The 22,004-nt window shown below is 39.8% G+C and overlaps 1 protein-coding gene across 2 annotated transcripts; it reads right to left on the bottom strand.

The window, feature by feature from the left end:
• Positions 1 to 1,225: 1,225 nt before the first annotated feature.
• rbms2b (RNA binding motif, single stranded interacting protein 2b) lies at positions 1,226 to 21,104 on the bottom strand. 2 transcript variants are annotated; one of them, XM_042409936.1, is made up of 14 exons: positions 20,870 to 21,104; positions 13,038 to 13,234; positions 9,597 to 9,655; positions 8,031 to 8,122; positions 5,700 to 5,857; positions 5,228 to 5,307; positions 4,967 to 5,076; positions 4,790 to 4,836; positions 4,603 to 4,696; positions 4,360 to 4,410; positions 3,472 to 3,582; positions 2,964 to 3,044; positions 2,776 to 2,866; positions 1,226 to 2,656 (listed from the first exon to the last, which is right to left on the bottom strand). In XM_042409936.1, the coding sequence occupies exons 1-13, from the start codon at positions 20,939 to 20,941 to the stop codon at positions 2,789 to 2,791; spliced, it is 1,230 nt and encodes a 409-aa protein (XP_042265870.1). In that variant the 5' UTR covers positions 20,942 to 21,104; the 3' UTR covers positions 1,226 to 2,656; positions 2,776 to 2,788. The 2 variants fall into 2 exon arrangements, with proteins under 2 accessions (XP_042265870.1, XP_042265871.1); XM_042409937.1 differs by lacking the exon at positions 20,870 to 21,104 and adding an exon at positions 19,037 to 19,362.
• Between the last annotated feature and the right edge of the window lie 900 nt (positions 21,105 to 22,004).

Raw genomic sequence — 22,004 nt, 5'->3', positions numbered from 1 at the left:
TTCATAGATCTACAGTATGTTCAGAGTGATTTGATATACCAAAACAAAACTTTTCAACATTAGCAGTGCATGAGAAGAAACTATTCCAGTCAGATATCAAGCCCACCAATTCTGTGTAGCACTTTGCTATCCCTTCCAGTGAAACCTAAAGCATTTCTGTGAAATTTACTCCTGGGAATGAACAGTTTCATGGTTTAAGAAAACAGCTTCAATTACTGCGCAAGAAAGGAAATTAACAAATAGAACTAGACAGGACACATGCAATTTTAGCAAAACATAGAAACTGCAACTGGATGGAATAGTGAATAACATCTAAAACAACTCTGCTGAGTCCATGTGAAATAAAAAGTTGGGTAGACAAGTGGGCAACACTCGCCTTCATACACATAAGCACACCTGCCATATAATTTTTACTTCCTACATTTTCTATAGTCATAATAACAACCACATTTTGGTATGAACAAGTTCCCTTTTAATGCAGAAATTGTACTAACAGTTAATGAACCAAAGTTGAATGTGTCAGTCAGAAAACTCACGGTATCATACACGTATGTGTAATGAATGCGAGCCAGAATGTGAGGTCATGTTATGAGGTGATCCATTTTCAGAATGTGAGGTGTCTCTCGGATATCTGTAGTATTGCATTTATAAGGATAATAAATTAATTGCATAGATCATCAGACCTTGGGCGTGTTTTCCGAACATTGGACGGAAGAGTTAAAGGATGCGGACACAGTACCAGCTGTGAACAGCCATGAGACCTACTGTAGTTGGTTATTGCCTGTGAACCTTGTACACAAACTGAATCTACATTGCTCTGGCAGGATGAGGTAAGTCAAGGTTTTGAACATATATTTCTCTACCATTGTTCCCTGCTTGGGGCACAACTGTAACAATGCGTCTGAACCTAGCACACATGATTCATTCATGATAAGGAGCAATGTTCATAAAGTGCCAACATTTGTGACACAGACAGAACGGAAATGTCTTTAAAAACATTAAAGCCTCTTTGACATCAACGCTGAAACCAGAACGACAGAAGTATGCAAACATACAAACAAATCACTATTTCCAAAAAAAAAAAAAAAAAAGCTGAAAACATCTATTTCTCACTATTTGAAGCACATAACACACTATCAAAAATAAAATCAAAGTTTCTTTGAAAAATAGGATCAATCTTAAAAGTATTAAAAAAATGAATTAAAAAAATTTAAGAAAACCTTTAAATAAGAGATGTAAAAAAACAACAACATGAAAGTGAAAAACAAAAATGCAGAAATAAATGCAAACACACAGCAATGGCCAATATTAAAGCATCACTACACTGGCCATATCAATCCACCTAAATAATGTCTTCTGAAGATATAACAGGACAGAGCCACGCTTTACCAGTTGATCTCCGTATCTATGTAATAACAACTCCATACTCTAATAACAACATCTAATTCTTGCTTCAGAAAATACATTTTTGGGGTTTGTTGGGGGGAAGATTCAGGCTCCCGTTGTATAAAAGGGATGTGTGGGACAAAAAGCAAACACGGCAAAACATAAAATTTCTATGTTCAGACAATGTTGTCATTAAAATAACTGAAGCATTACTACACTGATGCAAGGAAATCAAAAGAAAGCCTAAATAAATTTAATTCTCTTATGTACAGGCAGCTCTGAGTGAGATGTGATCCCTGTTATGCAACTTTGGATTTCATCAAGCGGAGCAGCTCAAAGTGAACCAATATTTAGAACTTTCTGATAATAATCTCTGGAATGCTTTAAATCTACTTAGCTCTTTTTAAGAAGTCTTCTCTGTGAAATCTCACATGAATGAGCATCATCTCTACTTTATCTTGTCTTTTGTAATCTTCTGATTGTCTGAAGCTTTGTCGGGATTGTTGGAACTATAAATTATTTGAGAGTCAAGTGCCAAAAAAAATCAGCAAAAGCTCTTCAGGTACGGTTTCGCACCCGATAAAACTTGCTGCCATTTCAAGAGAAGCTAATGCAAGCCAGCACCGTATCGGTCCAAAATATGAGTCACTGGATGACTTCAGTTTGTTTTTTTGAGCGTTCTGTATTCATATATTTGCACCAATCAATCAAAGTAGGACACGTGAAGCTAGAAACACACCGAAACAAAGAATTATGTACAAAAAGGCAGGTTCAAAGCCTGAAAGTATCAGAAAAAAAAGTGATGTAAAATCAGCATATTTTACAACAGGTCAAAACAAAACATGACTCAAAATGAAACATGGTGTTGCAATGTTCTTTTCCTGGTTTCATTCTATCTCCCCGGAGTAGTGTTACTGTAGAAAAGAAAATGAATTCATGTTCAAAAAACGTGTAGTGTGTGCGTGTGTGTGTATGTGTGACTTTTTTTTTCTTGACTGTTATCAAAATAGATGCTCCTCATTCTGTTCTTCCATTCCCCATTGCCTGCCATCCTCCAGCCTTGTTTGTTTGGAGTAAAAGAGTTTGTTTTAAAATATGAGTTTGTTTGTAGAAAATTTTTTTTTTTTTTCTTCCTTTTTTCTTTTTTTTGTCCGTTCTGTGTAACAGTCCATGTTCCTCCCGAGTGTCTGGCGCATTACGTGTAGAGTCACTGTGCTGAGTTTCAGCACTCGAGGCCCCTTTGAGAGTCACTCAGGCTCCAGTGGAAGATCTGACGCAGGGTGACAAGATCAGACAGTTAGAAACCAGAACTACAGCTGCACTTTTTTGCAGCAGCACCACTACAGCAAAACAAAAATGTTTTCAGACTAAGCGATGATCTAAACCCACCTCTGCCACCTCTTCACTTGTTATGCTGGTAGGAGTAGGTTGTGTGTTCTGTCGGTGTCTCTATGGCAACAGGTTGCTGGACGGCACTTTCCTGTGAGGAAGGCAGCAAAGATTAAATTCATGAGTGATTGCTTCACATAACATTTTAGTGTCACGCTTTTCCGGTGAGAGAAAACAGAGGTCATTACCTCAACTGAGATGTTGGTGGCAGGCACTTGGGTGTACTGGGGGATGTAGGTCCCCTGCATAGATGTGTTTGCAGGCATATACTGCAAGAGAATGGAAATAAGTTTGTAAGACATGAAAATGAAAATAAAGCTGCACTATACAAGATTTATGTTGTTCTGTTGTTATGTTGTACACCTGTCTTTATCAGCCTAAATTACAAAAGGCAGCTGCCAATGCAAGAAAAACACCCCACCCAATTCATGCTGTGTAATTCACCCAATTTGTGCAAAAACAATTATAGTTATCTCCACCCAACAGATTTAGCAACGGATGCGGAAAAGTAGTGAATGAAACACTCAGGAAAAGCTGAGATCATTGCTTTTCTCATCCGTCTGGTATCATCTTGTGTAATACAATTACAGACTGCCCAGTTTTGGTAGACATGAGTGTGCTTTGTGCAGCTGACTGACATCACCTCACATGACTTTTGCATTTTCAAAAAAAAAAGTTGCTTTCCGCTGTACTGACTGTGCCACTGCTGCCCATGGAGAGGTGGCTGAGCTGCTGTGTCAGGGGCCCCATCATGGAGGTTGGCTGGATGGACATGGTGTGATCCATTCCTGGCGTCAGGACTGCTCCCTGTGGAAAAACATACACTGGTGTCAACACTTGCCTTTTAAGGATATGGCTGGCGATTTTCTATATTTTGATTATTGTCAACAAATCTCATGTGCCAAGCCCAACTAATAATGAAATGATCTACTTAAAAGTATTGTGCGTGTATCTCAAGTCTGATATATCTTATTTGTCTGTGCTATAGAGCTCTGTTGTGTCTATTAAAAAAAAACTATTAAAAACGTAAATGAGCCACACCACTGCACTTTGCTCCGAAGAGAGTGATTATGGTAGTTTGTTTAGAAACGGCTCCAAAGACTATTAACAGCTACCACAGTTTCAGTCTCAGGAGATCAGCTCCTTGTATGGCAGACGCCACTGTGTACAGAGCTTCACTAGCTTGTGCTAAATGGCACAACATCTTTGCACTTCATTGTAAATTTCCTCAAAGAACTTCAGTACAAAGTCAAGAGGTTGTGATATGTGGCACAACCCTCTAGTGAAGCTTTGTAAGCAGAATCGTATGTTGGACAACAACAAAGGTCTTTGGCACAGAGGAGTACAATATATCAGGCTTTGGATACTTACTCAATACTAATGTAATGTAGGATCAGTTTATCACTGGTTTGGCTCTGCACATGAGCTTTGTTGACAGTAAGAAAAATATAGGAAATGGCCAGCATTATCCTCTCAGATAAAGATACTGTTAGTCATATAGATAGTCTGACAGAATGTTAAAAGGTTTCTCCTGCACCAAATGTAGGAAAGAGGGCCAAAAGCTTTAAGATTCAAGATACTCACTGTGGGCGGCATAATGTATGACTGGTGATGTATCCAGGATGGGTTGTGTACCTGCAGAACCAAGACACAAGTGTACCAAGACACGATTACATAATATAAACAAGTTCTATCAATTTTTAAAATAGGAAATGCCTCATAAATTCAGCTGTATTGTAAAGCCTTTTTTAAAGCAATGAATGCTTCACAATGAAAGGATAGTTAAGTTTAGCATCTTAACTAGCATTGAGGGTCTGAAACCCTAACCTGGTAGGTGGACACAGGTGAATGCATGTATGGGGAGAGGGAGGTCGGCCCAATCATCCGGTTTGGGGCAATGCTGTAGGGGGAGGAGTAGAACCTGCAGAAAGAGACACAATGTTATTAGTCACCACAACATGATCCTGCTCCCTCTGGAGTACAAGAGCTATTTATTTTTAATGCTGGTACTGACCCGTTCTGTAAGGCTGTGGTGGGGTCATATGTAAGGGTCATTCCTCCCTGGAGGAAAAAGATAAAGGACGGTGTCATTGTGAGGATGATCGATGTATTATACCACAAGCCTCAAGCGATGTTGCATAAGTAAGACGAACAGTTTTCACAGGAGAAGAAGAACAAACTTAAAACTTACAGTCTCTCCATCTCTCATCCAGGTTCGGCCGTTCTGCAGATATTTTCCCTGACTCTGACGCTTCTTCTGGCCTCCATCGGCAAATTTACACAACAAGGGCTCTGGCGGCACTGGACCAGAGGATTTAAGAAAAAAAAAAATCACATTATATGAAAGATTATATTCTGTACCATAAATGAGATTATTTTCTTCAACTGGTAATTTGTTTTAAAGATGCAAGATCCAAACATGTATCATCTCAAACAAAAAAAGGAAACTCACCTGGAACTCCAGGTGGAGTCTTGATATATTTTCCATTGAAATGTTGGATGATGGCCTCACATTTCTCTGTTGACTCCATCCTGCAAAAAAAAGGAAAAGCTATGTGTTTATAAAAGCAAACATTGTGTTTAACAGTAGAAGGTAACAAGGTGTCACTGCTGTGTCCCACTTGAATATGGAACAATAATGCGGCTGTGGCTCTGGAGGCAGAGTGGGTCATGGATAAAAGCACTGTATACAAATGCAGCCATCCAAATAGTTTGGCTAGAGCGTTGTACCCATACTGGCCACCAGAGGGCTCAGTCACCATGATTAGTACAGTCAAAATATACCTTCAGCACTGACTACTCTAAATCTGGAAATTTTCTTTTTGTTTCTAAATATTTTCTTCAATTCACACAAGGCTACACTATAACTAATCAAGTTTAAACATCTGTACTAAATCACTTAACTAAATATCCAAAGTTTATACCTGGCAAAGCCCACTCCTCGGCTGGTTCCGTTGGCGTCACGGAGGATGCGAGTGGAAATGGCCTGGCTGAAGGGCTTCAGCATGTTCTCCAGCTCCTGCTCGTCCATGGACAGCGGCAGATTGGAGATGTACAAGTTGGTGGGGTCCTGCTCCTGTTGCTGAATGCAGAGGAGTCAAAAGAGGATTAAAAAGACGAAGACAAGGAGCAGAAAGAGCCATTCATTTCACAACTGTGGCATTATAACCGGAGCCCTTCAAAAATCAAGAGCCATACAAAAGCTGCATGAGGGAATTTATGTAACCTTTTAAAAGGAAGTGTGTGAGATTTCTGATATTTTGAAGGGTGTCAAGGGGAGGACATTAGACAGTTAAGAAAACAGTCTAAGAGAAAGGGTAGAGGGGTTTGAAGCTGAAGGCGCATTTCATTTTGGCCCTGTGTGAGAAAGTGAGCTGCATGGATGAGTTCAAAGGAGAAAACAGATATTCAGAGATGGTGGAGATAGTGCTCTGGCTGGACTTTAGCTGAACTTCTCCCTCATTTTGACTATCTTTATCTCCTCTACTTGAATTCATCCTCTCTCATACTCTATCATCCAAATGTTATTACCAAAAGGGTAGAAGATAGGCCCATTGTGTGTGACCAGCCTCTTAAAGAGAGTGAACATGCAGGATCCAGGTAATGTGATATCAAAGCATAATTAAATTTCAAATGGCTCTCCATCCATGGATGATCTAAAGCCATTATGTGCTCATGCTCAGAGCAGAATCACAGCAACCATGTTTTGGACAAAGACCTTTGGAAATGATCTGAAGAACATCTAAAGCATTGTGCTATTATCTTCCCACGAGGCAAACATTATCATCCCGTTTCCTATGTCATGGTAATAATATGTCGCTTGCATTCAAGCAGTTATATTCATGTGTTAATCCTGACCTTGAGTGCAGGCACAGAGGCCGGCTCTGTTGGCTTGCATAAATCTGACAAATTATGCAGCTATTCCAAATCTGAATTTGAAATTATTAGAAAACAACCTCAAAGAAACTCTTAAAACGCCAGTTTCATTTTATGGTTTTGAACTATTTTGTAGGCCTTTTTTTTTCTTTTCTTTGCCGCCTACTCAAACAAATTTAATTTGACCAACAGTATCTTGTAAGATAACCAATCCGTATCACCCTCTAACCATTATGCATATTCATTATCTCAGAGTGCAGATGTGATTAAAAACCTGTAAATGTAGCGTGAATTAATTTCCATCCCATGAATAATGCATGTATAATCGCTGCGACCTGCGGTGAAGGTGATTTCTCCTTCACCTCCCTCTTCCTCTTCCTCCTTCACAGCGAACGAGTGATGAAGCACGCACCCACGAGAGCGAGCAGAGAAAAACCCACTGTGGATTTCAGCCGCGAATGAGTCAGAATGAGTCAGAGAGAAATCTGACGCAAACATAAGCCTTGTTGTAAACCCGGAGTGAAGGGGTGAGTGAAATCAAGTTATTTTGTGAGCAAGAAGCCATATGAATGTCAGTGATCCAGCTTAACGAGAGATCAGCTTTCCCAGGGTGTCGGTGGCGTGCGTGTGTGTACTTGTGAGTGTGTGTCATAATCTGGTTGAGGCAAGGCTGGTGGAGTGAGTGCGTGATTGTCAAGTGTGCTGTATGTGTGTGTGTGTGTGTTGACAGGGCGGGTGGCTGGGCATAGGGCCCTGCTGACTGGGGAGCTGCTCAGACACTGAGTCAGATGCCACCAGGGAGAACAGACAGGTCCTTTGTGCGAAGCGCAGGCCCTGGGACACACTCCCCCAGCACCACCGCCACTATGAAGCATGACACACACATGTACCTGTGTGCATCCATGGACTCTTTGATTGTGCACACACATATTCTACAGTGCATTAATGCCCATAAATATACTGATTTAAGCATACACCCATGTGCACCGCCCAGCAAACACACGCACGCGCACACACACACACACACCAACTGTGGCTTAATTGGCTTATTTTTGGGAGCCATGGCTCATATAACAAGAACGGAAAAAAAAACATGGGGAGAAAGGAAGATAGAGAAAGAGCTTGAGACAGCTTGAGAAGGGACATTTATAAGAAGCAGATAAGGCAAGGCGTAACCTTCCGCTGCAAGGTTAATGATTCATCATTAAATTTAAAATTAATTATTCATCCTTTAACTTTCTGCTGAGCTGCTGAGTCACTGTCACAATGTCTTGTTCGTGCGCTGAGAATTTAACTCAGGCCAACAATCTGAATGAAACTGATACCAAGTAGTAATAAATAAACCCACCAAATATTGACATGTCGAGTGGAGCTCTTACCTTGGCCATCTGAGCCTGCACTCCACCCGCCTTCAGCGCCGTCACCGCCTTCTGAGCTGAGGCTGGACTGTCAAAGTCAACAAAGCCATATCCTGCAGGGACAGACACACACATAGCAAGACATACAACTTATGACAATGAGATATGCACACCACAAGATTCTATGGACGCAGGCGTGTAATTTGAACTCCTGAAGCACTCACAGGAGAAGTGTCCGAGTCTAGAGAGACTGACTGTCAGCTAGGTCTTGGCTGTGTTTCTCCATGAAGGAAAGCTATACAGTTATACTACACTGTCCATTTTATGTCACACACCTGTTATGGTATTGTGTGAAGCTAAACACACAGTAAACATTTGGCAACCGAAGCAAACAGCTTTATTGAGGGAAGTGTATCAGTAATGTGTTGATCCTTTCGACTGCAATCTGTAATTTTTCACACTTGCTAACTACAGCAGAGATGACAAATCTATCTGGTGTCATGCTTCTGACGTTATTTCACCTCTTTGTTGTTGATATGCAGCGAAAATATCATCAACTGACAAGATAAGGTGTTAATGAATACATTCTCTTCTAGACAGGCACGATCCGAGAAAACCGAACATTTCTCATTAGTTAAGTATTGAGTCTCCAACCATGATACATGAATTTCTTTTTCTTGTTTACAATAAGATGCAGGCAGTTAAGTAAACAATATCATGGATTTCAAATTTTCAGATTGAGATTTATTGACTCAAGATCATAGTTGCATGGTATGGAGTATAGACAAAATTATACAGTACATCATGTTGTAAATTACTTAAACAAAGGTGGAACATTCTACAAAAAGGTACCTAATTTACAAATATCTTTTGGCTGATCTGACTGTAATAAAATTAATAATAATATATTTTAGCGTAAATAATACTTTAGCAAAATACTTTTCCCATTATTACTCATTATGCTTACATAATTCTAGCATTTTAACAAAATGTAATATGAATCTCCCAGACAGTTATCATTACAAAGATTGCAGAACCTGTGATTCCAATCCATTTCAACCTTGCATATAAATAAATATATAAGTCTTTCAGATGACCTTGGAAATTCTGGCGCTATTAACACTTGACCACCCTGATGAAGGCAAGATAGCCAAAAATGAGTTATGCTATCGGTAATTCTGGCTTTCATATAACAGGTACTTTTCCGATATAAGCTCCTGTTAACTCCATCTCCAACATAAAGATGTACTGTACGCCAATTTTTTTTCCCAGGTTGGCAAAGTCATGACCTGCCCTACTCTGCCTCTGATTGGCTGGTACTCATTGCCTTCGTTGGTTGGGTTGGTTAGGTTTAGGCATGAGGAGTGAGATTGGTTGGGGTTAGGGTAAGAATATCAGGGTAAGCCCTTCAGAGGCAGAGTAAGGCGGGTCATGACTTCATCATCCTGGGAAAAAAATATTGCGTACTGTACATACTGGTATACCTTTGAGCTCACTTTGCCACATCTGTACTGAATCTACTCTCAACTGATCTTTCAACCTCTGCTCAACAGTTCGTATCAACCAGCTGATGCCTTTATTTCTCACCTTTGCACTTGTTGGTGGTCTTGTCGAGGATCGCCTTGGTGGATACTATTTTCCCATACCTGAAAAACAGCGAGGTTCACACTCAGGAATCATCCTTAAATTGTGAACTGAAAATAATTACTTGTTTACATTGACTATTAGCGTTGCAACACTGCTGAGGCAATGTGGTTTCTCTGTAAACACACCCCAAGAGTTTGTGCTCCATGATGATTGAATTATAATTCACATGACAGATTCAGTGCAATAACACTGAATACAATTACACCATCTGATAATAAATGATGTGCATAGGGAAATCCTGAGAGAGGGGATGCGACACAAATTAAATGAAATAAGAGTAATGTCCTTTGGGTTTCTGTATGCTGGAGAGAACTATAGATTTTCCATTTTTTATTCATTCCAGCTCACACACAGATGTCAATAGGGATCATACCTCAAGGGGAACGTGACATGAAAATATGGTAAAAATAAATGTCTCTGCTGCACTTTCACATTGCTTCACAACGCACTATCGATATGAAAATCCTGCATCATCTATCCATCTGGCCAGCTATACTGTAGATACTGCAGATGCATAGGATAGGATCTGGCTCAGGCAAATGCGTCTGTGCGGCAGAGTGTCTATCGGTTCCCATCTCTCGAGGCATGTGCATGCAGTGTAATCTGATATGCCTCTCCTTGGCTGTCCTGTCCAATGCTGGCTCACAGCCACACTCTCATTCTACTAACCAGCTTCTCTAGGCATTGCTCTACCTTCCGCTGGGTCTTAGTGCCCCTCAAAGTACAATCCAGCTCTGATCCAGTGACACTGCATTTCATCTGGGCTAAAATACATTTTATTAACAAGGATTAAGTGATGACCAGCTAAAATTGTTATCTGACATTTAATCTGATGGATTACTCTGAATTGGAGATGAAATTGATTCTTTTAAATTACTTTTTTTGATTACTCTCCCTTTAGAAAAAAAAAGAAATCTGCGCATATTTATTCCTGTACTGAAGTGGCTTATAGTCAACTGTGAAGATGATTAAGTTTTTACTGAAATATCCAAGAATTCTAAATTATTGATTTGGACAATACAACAATTGACTACACTACTATATTTTGGAAATATAAAAACAGGATACACATATATTATAGGATACACAGTGTGTTCCCATTTTACTCGTCTTAATTTAGTTGTTAACTTATCTGTCCTCAATGCAGAGCAATGCAAAAAGCTTAAACAATCACTGGTTTGATCCTATAATAGTTTATCATCTACTTCAGTTCACATCATGTACCCAACTCTTGATTCTGAGGACTTTAAGAAATAACTTTCAACTCAATTAGTTTTAGCAGTATCTGATTTCTTGTTAAGCTCTATTCTTATGTCTTTTTATTTGTGTTTATACCCTAAAAGCAACAATTCTGTATAGATGAAGCTGCTTTGACTTCTTTTCTAACCAAAGTTAGAAGTGTAACAGACAGACGCTGTTATGTGTTATAGTCATTTATCTAATCCAAACACTTTGCAAACTCCATCCAGTGTTGGTTAAGTGAAGGTCTGTTGTATTATGCATTTGAGCCTCTATATAACATGACTATTTCATGGTGCATTTCTGATTCCAAGCCATAGGATGCCACCCACTGCACTGAGTGGATATGCCAATGTCTTCTTCTATTTTCATATGCATCATTACTGTGGATACACAGCAATCTAACCAGTCCAGTACGTCACATTATGACTAGTCTTTTAAGCTGTGAACTCTGCTTGCTGCACTTCTCTGCTTACACAGTTGAGATACCCGTTTACTAAATTGTGCTCAGAGGTCTCGGACTACATGATGCAGAGCGAAAAGAGGGGCTGGAGACTCAGCCATGTGTGAGAGAGCACAGCATCCAGAGTCAAGCCCAATGTCCATCCATGGTCAACCACCAGAGACGGACCAGGGCAAGAACCAGAGCCACAGTGAGGCACCCAGAGAGACAACTGCAGGGGCCGGAGATGGGGAATCAACCCCCCATCCCCTCCTCTCATCCCTCATTCCCTACACAGTACATCTCCGAGCTTGCATACAACAACTCTCTGTGTAGGGGGGAGGGGAGCTTCGGGAGTGTTGTGTCCTGACAGAATGCACACATTTACTGTTCAAACTTTATTAAAGTGAGTCTAATCCCCTCCATGACTTGTCTTCCTGCTGTTTTACAACCTCATCTACAAGCATTTTCCGTATTAAGTATTATTGGATACATTATCCTCTCTCAGTCTAGTTTAACTGAGAATTACACTGGCTTTAATGTGCTCTGCTAAAAGGCAAATTTCATGCAGTGATTTTATCTACTCTGTAAAAGCAGAAATATGAGAACTACCCCCACAGAACACCACCTGACACACAAACCCTGAACTCCATTCACTCCTCCCCCTCTGATTCTCTCCATCCACATCCCCCCCCCCCCCCCCCCTTCATGCCATTGCCCTTGTTTGTCTTTCCCTTTCCCCTGGGCTCGCCGTTTCCTGTAGGGTTGGGCAGCCTCATGTGAGCCATATCTTCCAGACAGCTGTAAAATAGCAGGCCTCTCCCTCCCTCTCTCCCTTATTCAATCTCTCTTGCTCCCCTTTCCCTCCTTTTCTCTCACTCTTCTCTTCTCTCAGATTTTCTCTGCTCCTCTGGTTCTCATCACCAGGCTCCAGTATTCAATTAAGAGAGCCCAGATCATTTATCTCAGCCCCTACTTGTTTTGATGTCTTCCACTGAGGGCCTAACAAACATATTGGATGGATTGGTTGATGCTGTTGTTTGATGTCAGGCTATATGCTGCCCACAACAGTTTTTTTTTAAGACTCACTCTGATGAGAAACATAGCGTGGTATTTAATAGCACATAATATGACTTTGAATTAGGACAGTCTCATTGTAATCATATTATGTGATGATAATCTACAAGCATAATTAACCTATAGTTCATATAGGTTAAACGTCAAGGGAGTAAGAGGAGACAGACAGAATTAGTGTGAGAGAGGGAGACTAAACATTCTGTACCTAGTTGTTGGAAAGTCTGTGCTTAGCTGTGCCAAACTGAAAGGTCTTAGTTTGCAGCCCAAATGATTGTTGTTTTTTCCATAAGGCCACTAAATGATGGGCCTTAAAAACATGTGGATGAAAATGTGGCTCTCTCCTCTGTTCCAGAAATACCTTCTAAGGTGTGCTAAAGCACTCATGTGTATTTCACCTGTTAGAGAGTCATCCATCTACTTTATTTGCTAATGTAGTCATGCAATCCTTAATACCTTTAGCCGGCCAACAAGCCATCGCCCATCTATCCATTCACCCATCACTCTGTTCTATCTTAATCTGCTCTGCTCCTCTAACCTGGTTCATGTGCGCAGGAGGAAGCCAGAGACAGATTTATTGGGTGTGCATGTAGAGGTTGGAGAAATTGTTTTTTTGGGTGACTTACGGCTGACAGAGTTTGACCAGATCCTGGTCTGTGGTTCCTGGGTGGAGGCCACGGATGTACAGGTTGGTTTTGCTCAGCTGCTCTCCCCCACTATTGCTGCTGCCATTGCTGATGGTAGAGGTGGTGGTGTTGCTGTTGTTGTTGTTGTTGGGGCTTGGAGGAGCCATCTGATGATTGGAGGGGGACACATACGTCTGCTGCAAAACAAATATAGGGCATAGTCAGATTTGGGATGGTGCAGTCATGCTGGCACAAAGTAGATTCAAGGTTAAATGTAGAATTTATTGTCTCCATATATTTTATTCAGTATTCAGGGGAATGAAAATGTGTTCCCTCAGTGTTACAGTGTGCACAATAACAGATACACTATAAACAAGTTCAGAGATAATGAAGTGCAAGTAGTATTTCTTATTTAGCTCCATGAAATTGGATCTATATACACTGATGTAGTAGGTAACTGCGTATAAGAACGGTCCACTAAGTGATTTACTATAACTGCAGGCTGAAGAGAAGAAAATCAATTAAGGACACAATTAGCCAGAACAGGACAACAGTGGCTGGTTAACCTAATGACATGGTGTCAAAACTACCAAATTGGGGCCATAAAGTCACAGCTAGGATATCAAAAGCAATTAAGCTGCTTCGTCTGACTTGGCAAGTCAGGTGAGATAAGATGAAATGAGAGAGAAAAAAAATGCGTGTGAAGAAAAAATCGAAAGTGAAATATGATACAATATGTGAGACTGCAGAATGCACCGTAAGCAGAATGTGCAAAAACATGCACATATTCATGTTAAAAGGTCATACAGAAAGATTAAAAGGTGTACAGAAAGTATCTTTGTATGTGGGTGTGATGTGTAGACAATGTACTGCAGGCTCTGTATATGACCTGATTTAACAGGGGTAGGAATCATAAAAATCCCCAACTACAACGTTACACAGATACTTCAAACATTAACTGTTAAAATGAACCAAACTGCCTTAGTCTCAAGAAGCAGTCAGCAGTGATTTACTCTCTCCAGTATAACTTGCTTGGTTGGGAGATAAATTAATTGTGGCCCTATAGTCAATGTTCACTATCAGTCTGCACAAAAATGGAGAAAGACTGAAAATATTTTGGAATATTAAGTATAATCCGGTCTTTAATGTTGACTGGCATTGGCACTATGATAATATAACATTTAATATTACTAATACCTCTATGCCAATTGAATCAAATCAAAATTGGGATTAATATCTTAACAGACTAGCTGTTATTAACATTTAGACAACATGTCATTGAGGACTTCAGCTCAGATATTTCAGACAATACTTCTTTGTTTGCAAGACATTTAAAACCATTTTGCAGCGATACTGACCTTACCTTCACTTTTTTTTAAACATATATTAGTGATGGCTGAGACATGCTGCTTTTGGCAGAAATGTGAACTGTACAAATGTATACCATACATGAGTACTACATGCTTTGCTTATCTTGTGAAGGCAAGTGAACCCTTTCATAAATGTAAAAACAAAGCGTATAATATTAAATCTAGCTGGAACTAAAGTGGCTGAGCTACATTATGCTGCAAGAGAGGCTTTTATGTTGTGGGTTGAAGCTGGAAAGGTTTTGAGAACAGTTTTCATTGGGAGTTCCAATGAAAACTGTTCACAGTGAGATCTGTGGATTATCCACAGAAACCAGGACATTGTTTCTGGAAAGAAACTTTTATATTGGGTTTTTCAAATCGATTTTTTTCAGCGCTTTGAACAGCACAAACCATTTCCATTCACTGCTATTGTCTTGGGAAGATGACAGAAATCTTGAAACCTAAACTATTTGCATGGCTACATTCCCCTAAATGTATTTTTTTCATAAGAATTAAGGTCACATATTTTTGCAAATCTCTCAGATGACTGTATATATTAACAGTGTCAAAAATTAAATGCTCTGGGTTATGTGTTTGCACATAAATTTCACTTCTCCAGAACGGATTTCTTGATCAGGCTGTTAATTATGCCCCCTCTACACTGCTAATGTATGAAAGGAGCAGTATGCAGTGACTTCGCTCCCAGTGATGCTGTGAGCATGTTATCATGTGTGCCATGATATGTTCAGCATAAAATGTATCCACAAATAAGGCAGTAATAAGGAATCTTAAATGTATGTGCAGTGTTCATATGTAGCTAATGCACTGGTAATCTTATGTGGCAGCTGTTTTCATCAGATGTTTGTTTCTTGACTAATCTTTTAGTACCATGGCTCAGAATAAACTAAATTACATTGGTTTGCAAGTAAAATGCTGGCTAAGTTTGGCCTTGGTGTTGCCTCCCTCTCAGTGCTGAAGAAGGAGGAACTGTTTGATTAGTTAGGGTCACCAGGCCTGGCCCCCGGGAACAATGGGATGGCTTGTTTGACACCACAAGGTCAGCACCGGACCACCAGCTTATTAACAGAGAGGGAGTTGTCAAAAGACTGCTGGAATCAAGCTAATTATGACCTCTCTATTTCTCTCTGCTGTGGATCTGTTCTTGGCAACTAGTATAAGACTATTAGGGATCATCACATTTCACGAAAGTGAAACAGAATTTTTAAAGTTTAAACAGTGGTTTTACAAGTGAAAATAGGATATAAAAGCTTTAAACTAGATCTGGATATTGCAGTATTGTGTTTGCAATGTTACAAAACAAAAGTCTGAGATTCAGTGATTCAAATCTGGTTTGGATGTTGCAACAGGAGAAAAAAAAATGCTCAAAACACCCAAATATGCCTGGGCAGAAAGAAAAGATAAATCAACCAATGATGTGTGCGCCAATGAACCACAACCAATCAACAAAGCTTCAACTAAATGCATTTTCATTGGTCAACAGTTCTGTCTAAAATTGGTAGCACGGAAATTTGTTTTGTTTCACACAAATAAAGACAAAACACATGAAGGAAATATAAACTATGCGTGAGGGTGTGGTAGAAACCTGTCATGGCTTATATGAAAACCACATCCAAAAGACAAACAAAAGGTGAATAATAATATATTATCAATTAGTGTACCCTGCTAGGTTTGCTAATAGTGGGATAGAAATAACTTTTACTTTTATTTTAAATTTTCTGTTGGAGAATGAGTTTGACTTTTAAAAGATTAATATTAAGTCCTTGAGAATATGGCATGTTTTGTTTTCCTTATTTATAAGCTCCAAAGTGTTAATGATACTGTTATTAAAACAAGTAATTTTGGTGTCTAGTGGTCAATAAATACTACCTATGACCACATTTTTGTTATTTTCTATTTCATCAGAATTTCTAAAAAGGTCATGTCAATTAACAAATTCAAAATTTTGATGGACAAAGACTGAAACTCCTCCAGACCTGGACTGTCTGATGAAGTGAGTAGAGGTATATGATGGCAGCTCATAAAGGCCTAGTCCTTTAGATTCTTCGTAAGCCATGTTTCAGTAAGAACAATCACAGAAAACTCATGATTTAAGGAGGATAAATAATGTACCAGCTGATCATAATTTTTAGGGAGAACCGAAAATAGTTTACATTCAACTGGAAATGATTCTGTCAAGCAGTTGAATTATAGTATTCACAAGAGGAAATGTTAGTAGCTGAAAAGAAGTTAATATCAGGGTCAAAATATGTATCATGACAAAAATTTCCATCTCTCTTAAGTTCAAATGGATTAAATGGAAATGGGATCATAGAAATGGAAATGGGATAATAGGAACATTAGCAGTTAAATTAAGTAGATTTAATGTTTGTTATTACTTCGTCTGTAATTTTTGCGATGTGTCATACTATATTAGCTCACTACAAGGTGCTCCTGTATTAGTTTTTTCTCACTGCAACATTATGTTACATGCACAAATTATATGTTCTGACACATTTTTAACTATGTTCAACATAAAGTTTATTACTCTTGGATAAGATGTATCTTGTTCTTTGTCTTTAATAACAAAACTTTAAGCCCCTCAGACATGGAATGTATATGCCAGTATATAGCCTACTTCAAGTAAAGTAAACCTTAATGGGCAGGACACAATAAAAATTGACATCATTAAAGATGCATGTTAAGCACATACAATAATGTATGTGTGCAATATGAATGCAAGTTTCCCTAGAACAAGGCATTTTAACCTAACTGCTAAACCCTGAACACAGAAGAAATGTGTGCTCTTATTACGTATGACTTGTATATATATATATATATGTATAATGCAACATCCTTTCAGACAATACTAACATGAGCAGCAACACCAATTCTTTCACAAGCTTATTTGTATCCCCACTATCCAGCTGACTTATGTTTTGGATCCAGCCTTCAGAACATACCCCTTGTCTTTTTAGTCAAGCTGAGAAAATCACAGTGACTCACAGAGCCTATTCATCTTGGTCCTCTTCTCTAATCTCCCTCTCTTCTTTAGCATCAATAGTACGCTGTTTGTTTTTCCACAATCACAGCCTCTTCCTGTGCTTTCCCATGCCTTCACTGTAGGCGTGCCGAACAGGCTATCAGGAGGGATGCACCTGCAGAGGCCTGGGGAGATAGGATCTGACGGGAGACCGAGTCCGGGCCCGAGCCTGGCTAGTGAGGCCTGTCTAATTGGGATCTGAGCTTGTTAGCGGAAAGTGCTAATCCCTCTCATGTGCTCTCCAGTCAGAAGGTAGTGTCTCATTAAGACCGCTCTGCTAGGCTCCTTCTGAGAAAAGGATGGCAGTGAGTCAGATCCACACCTACTCCCCCATCTGCCCCCGCACCCAGCTCCAGGTGTTTTGCCACCCATGTAAGGTAAAACCAAATGTGCTGGTGCAAAGTGCAAACACAGGCAAATATACATGCAGAAGAACACAAATGCAGTTAGGAAGGGAGGGTCAGAGAGTATGACGAGAGTCTTAAATAAGACTGCATATCCTCTCAGTTAGCTGGTTGCTAAAACTTGGCCTCCTGGCATATTACTGATTTCTCTCCTACTTGTTACTCTTCAGTCCACAGTCGCCTACATATCTGTTTGCACTGCACCTTACATGCATCACATTGTCATCTCAGAGCATTCCTTACATTCCTCTGTAATACAAACGTTTGTCTCCCTCTCCTTGAGGTGGGGGGGTGTTGGGTTTAAGATTAGGGTTCAAGCTGTCATTGTTAAATTGAACCACATTCCTGGAGAAACCTTCTGTGCACATACAACACACGCTTATTTACAACTGAAAAAAAATGATATTTCAAAATCAGGAGGCAGTTATTTTTACAATCTGCCTCTGACCAATGGACGCTCAGTTGCTTCCAGCCACTGTTAGTAAAGCACACAGTCCTCACATCCTATAACTATCACAGTTTATGCAGTTAGTAGTTGCAGGAAGATGAGAAGAACTCTTTGTCTCATTATTATAGTTGTGCAAGCAGTATAACTACAGTAAGTGGCCTACAGCATGGTGCAGAGAGAAGAGGAGCACTCCAGGCAGCAACTGAAGACTGATGAGGTGATTACAGTTGGAAGGAGCAAAGGTGATGCCCACAGGGAGCGCAGGTGACTCAAGGACTTTTTCATCCGAGAGAGAACAATGAGCGCTAAGTGAGGCAGGATGTATGCCTTCAACTCCATAGTAATAGCAAAGATGTGAGCCTGATTATCTGACACTTGAACGCTATAGCCCTCAGGCAACACGAACCTTTTTGGTGTCTGTGATACTGTGGATGTCAGAATAATCGTCCCATTTAGTTCTTTCATTTATCTTTATCCTAAGAAAAGCATATAATTACCCACAAAGTCCAGTGACAAATAATTACATTTGTCAAAAAATGTTAATTATTTGAATATTGTTTAAAAATAAAATAAAATCGGATCCCCTTTATCCACATAATGGTGCAGTAGCATTTCAGTAATGCAAAGGAAATCTGTTAAAAAATAATCTATATATTGCTAAAACAGCTAATGTATGCTATGCAACAAGTATATGTTTACGAATACATTAAATATTCTATCTTTAATAATAAAGAAATGTCTCAAATGTGGAATCCTACCTGTTTGGTATAAGAAACCTTCAAAGGCACAGTGGAAAAGATCATAGTGTTACAGACTTAATCTCTTTAAATTATATTTTTGCAGCTGCAAGAAAAACTGTGCAATGTGGGAAGAAACAGAAAGGAAAAGTAATGAAAATCCTTGGCGTCCTGTGGTTAAAAGGTGAGACTTCTCCTTGCTCTCCTCCTGACTCAATCCAGTCCCATTAAAATACACCGGAAAAATGTTCACAGGAGCTTGAAAAAGTCTGTTTTAAATAGGTATCAAGCACCCTGAAGAGAGCAGAAAGTAAATTCTTAGGACGTCAGTTACGGAGGAATGTTCAGGCTCTCTTCTCCATGTGAACTGAACCACTGACAGACAAGAAATCAAGGTATGTGAAACACACAGGGGAGAAGAAAAAAAAAGGCCGGGGTGGGGGGGGGGGGGAGTGTTAATCGAAAGCAGAGGAAAAGGGGGGAAATCTCTTAATCCTTTTCTTTTCTCCGCCCTTTTTCTCGTAGTAAAAGACAGACCAGGGGTTACCACTTGACGCTGGATTTACAAGTCCTCCCTCTGTGTGACTTTGGCACTCTAACAATCTGAAATGTGTAAAGAAAAAAAAAAAAAAGGTGTGTGCACGTCTTCTTTCAAGGAAAAGGTTTGAGTTTGCAGAACCCCTCTTGAACTGAACACATTGTCTGAATCCAGGATTCCAGGAATTCCAGGTCATTAATCTGAGCAATCTGAATTCCTGCCAGCCGTGAGGCAGGGAAGGGAATAACACAGGGAGAAGGAAGGAGGGAGGTGTTTGATTTCAGTTTTGTTCAAACGTTATTCAAGAAACGCTGAGAGTCAGGCATCAGCATATCCATACGCCATTCCAGTCACACCTTATCAGCAATCTTTTAAAGACAGGTTTTGGCATTAACCTTGACAATTTCTTTAAGAATCAGCCCTCAAAATGCTCTCTTGAGTGCCATGAATGACAGTTTAAACTGTAGCTGCAAGCAATCATGTGTATTATACTGTACATACCAGAATTTAAAAAGGAAAAAAATCTATACAATCTTCACAGAAAAGATGGTTGCACATACATAAGAATGGCACCACATGAATTATTCATTTGAGGAAGCAAGTTAATCAGTATTAGATCTTATATACTGTCCCAGCTCTGTGGTCATATTGCTCTACAGCTAAGCTGAACATCCCATATAGCCACATACAATGTGGTAATATTAGACATGATTCATGGGCTCTGTAACTTTCCTCTTTTCCATAGTGCCATGCAAAACCCTCTCAGTCATCATTAGTAGGATTGAAGGGGTGGGGCATATCGTTACGCGTAAAAGAGAAAAAAAAAAACTTTGCCAACTTGTGGTTAATTCAATGAAAACATTACCTAAGTGAAGACGCAGTTAATTTAACCCCAAAGAATTTCTATTAAAGTGGAATATAATTAGCCTTTATTAGCTTGTTGTGAGCCTTACGAGCATCTACAGCACATTTGTAAGCTGCGCTCTTATGTGCTGGCGAGGTGTAGGAAGAGAACAGCGACCGTATCCGAACAAACGAAACTGTAGTAGTAATCAACGGGAAACAATGTAACGGGCCCACTGTCCATTTATAACAATGTGGCGACACCATCAAACAAGCCGACAGCAAAGGTTGCAAACAGCAAGTAAGAGAGTTTAAAACGTCGCCTGTGATCCACTTTCAAGGACACTGCAGCTTAAACAGCCGAGCAGCTTTTAACTGGAGCTGAGGCTGAGCTCGAACAACACCGCATCGAGAAATAAACTCGGTATTCCAGAAAGAGAGGACAGAAGTAGTGCTGTGGTGTTGCTATTTACCTTCTTGTTGTTTTTGACGGGGTAGCCGTTGTATGGGTTGATTCCTGTCCTTGGCGGCACAGAGAGCAGCATTTTTACACGGCGCTGTGTCCGGAGGAGCGGAGAGCCAAGGCAGTCAGCTGACGTCAGCCAGGGAAATTCAGCCAGGAACAGCGGTAGTGATTGGAGTCGCTCTTCCCAGCACTCTGATGTGCCCCACACACTACACTGGCTATGTGCTCATGTGTTATATCTGACTTTATCTACCGGCTTCATGCCTAGGACCCCACAAAACCTACTATGATAACATAATTTACTCATATACAGCTATAAAATATTATTCCGCTATAAAAGTGGCAATCCAAGTCATCCAACTAACCCTATAGGATTTAGGATTTGGTGAAGAAAAGCGGAACTGTAGTATACATAGGGTTTGACTGATATAAGATGTCAATATCTGTATCAGAGCCAGGAGTTGGATTGGTGATTTTGGGCGCTTTCTGCAAAAGTAAGCATGTTGCCCCTTGAGTACCCTCTGCCCTTTAGGTCAATCTTTTTAGCAGCTGGTTTTTGTGTCAAGCTAAATGAGCTTCAGGTCAAGAGGCAGTGATGCACCAGAAGTGAATAGCACTACTACTATTTCCTGTGTAGGGCGTAAACACTCACTGTGACCTAGAATAACGTTTACTGTAATAAGCATAGGTTTACAAAAATGGAAAAACTACTTCCTGTCCTGATGTGTCATATTCTTCCTCAATTCCAGAGTATTTTTGGAGGTTAGAAAGCCGTACCAATGCCGACAGCTGTTAATGGCAAGTTATCTCAGAATATATTTGTTCATAGTATATTTTTTAAGACAAATAGAGATGCAAGAGACCTAAAATTATACAGTATTGGTGTTTAATAAACTCTTGTGCTATGTCCTTGTTTTAATCCAAGTTTTATTGAATCTGCCATAAAGGATAATTCAGGGTATTTTTCAGCTAGATCTTTATTTTTACAGTTTCTGCCATAATGACATTTTAATGTTCAGTGCTTAGTTGACTGTAGAGCTTTGTGCAGTTCCAAGTCTTGAGCAGCAATGTCCTCCCATTCGTATATGCAGGACAGGTTCACTTCCAAAGAGTGATACAACCCCTCCAGTTTGAGCCAATGC

This window comes from Thunnus maccoyii, chromosome 4 (assembly GCF_910596095.1).
Source record: "Thunnus maccoyii chromosome 4, fThuMac1.1, whole genome shotgun sequence".
NCBI lineage: Eukaryota > Metazoa > Chordata > Actinopteri > Scombriformes > Scombridae > Thunnus > Thunnus maccoyii.
Note: the sequence above shows the minus strand (reverse complement) of the source record. Positions and strands in the feature narration are given on the sequence as shown.

Coding starts and splice junctions, on each gene's coding strand:
- rbms2b (XM_042409936.1), bottom strand. CDS start 20,941: ATGCTGCTCTCTGTGCCGCCAAGGACAGGAATCAACCCATACAACGGC. Junction 5,077..5,227: donor GACTCCACCTGGAGTTCCAG/GTGAGTTTCCTT, acceptor CCTCTGGTCCAG/TGCCGCCAGAGCCCTTGTTG. Junction 4,411..4,602: donor CACCTGTGTCCACCTACCAG/GTTAGGGTTTCA, acceptor TTGGTTCTGCAG/GTACACAACCCATCCTGGAT.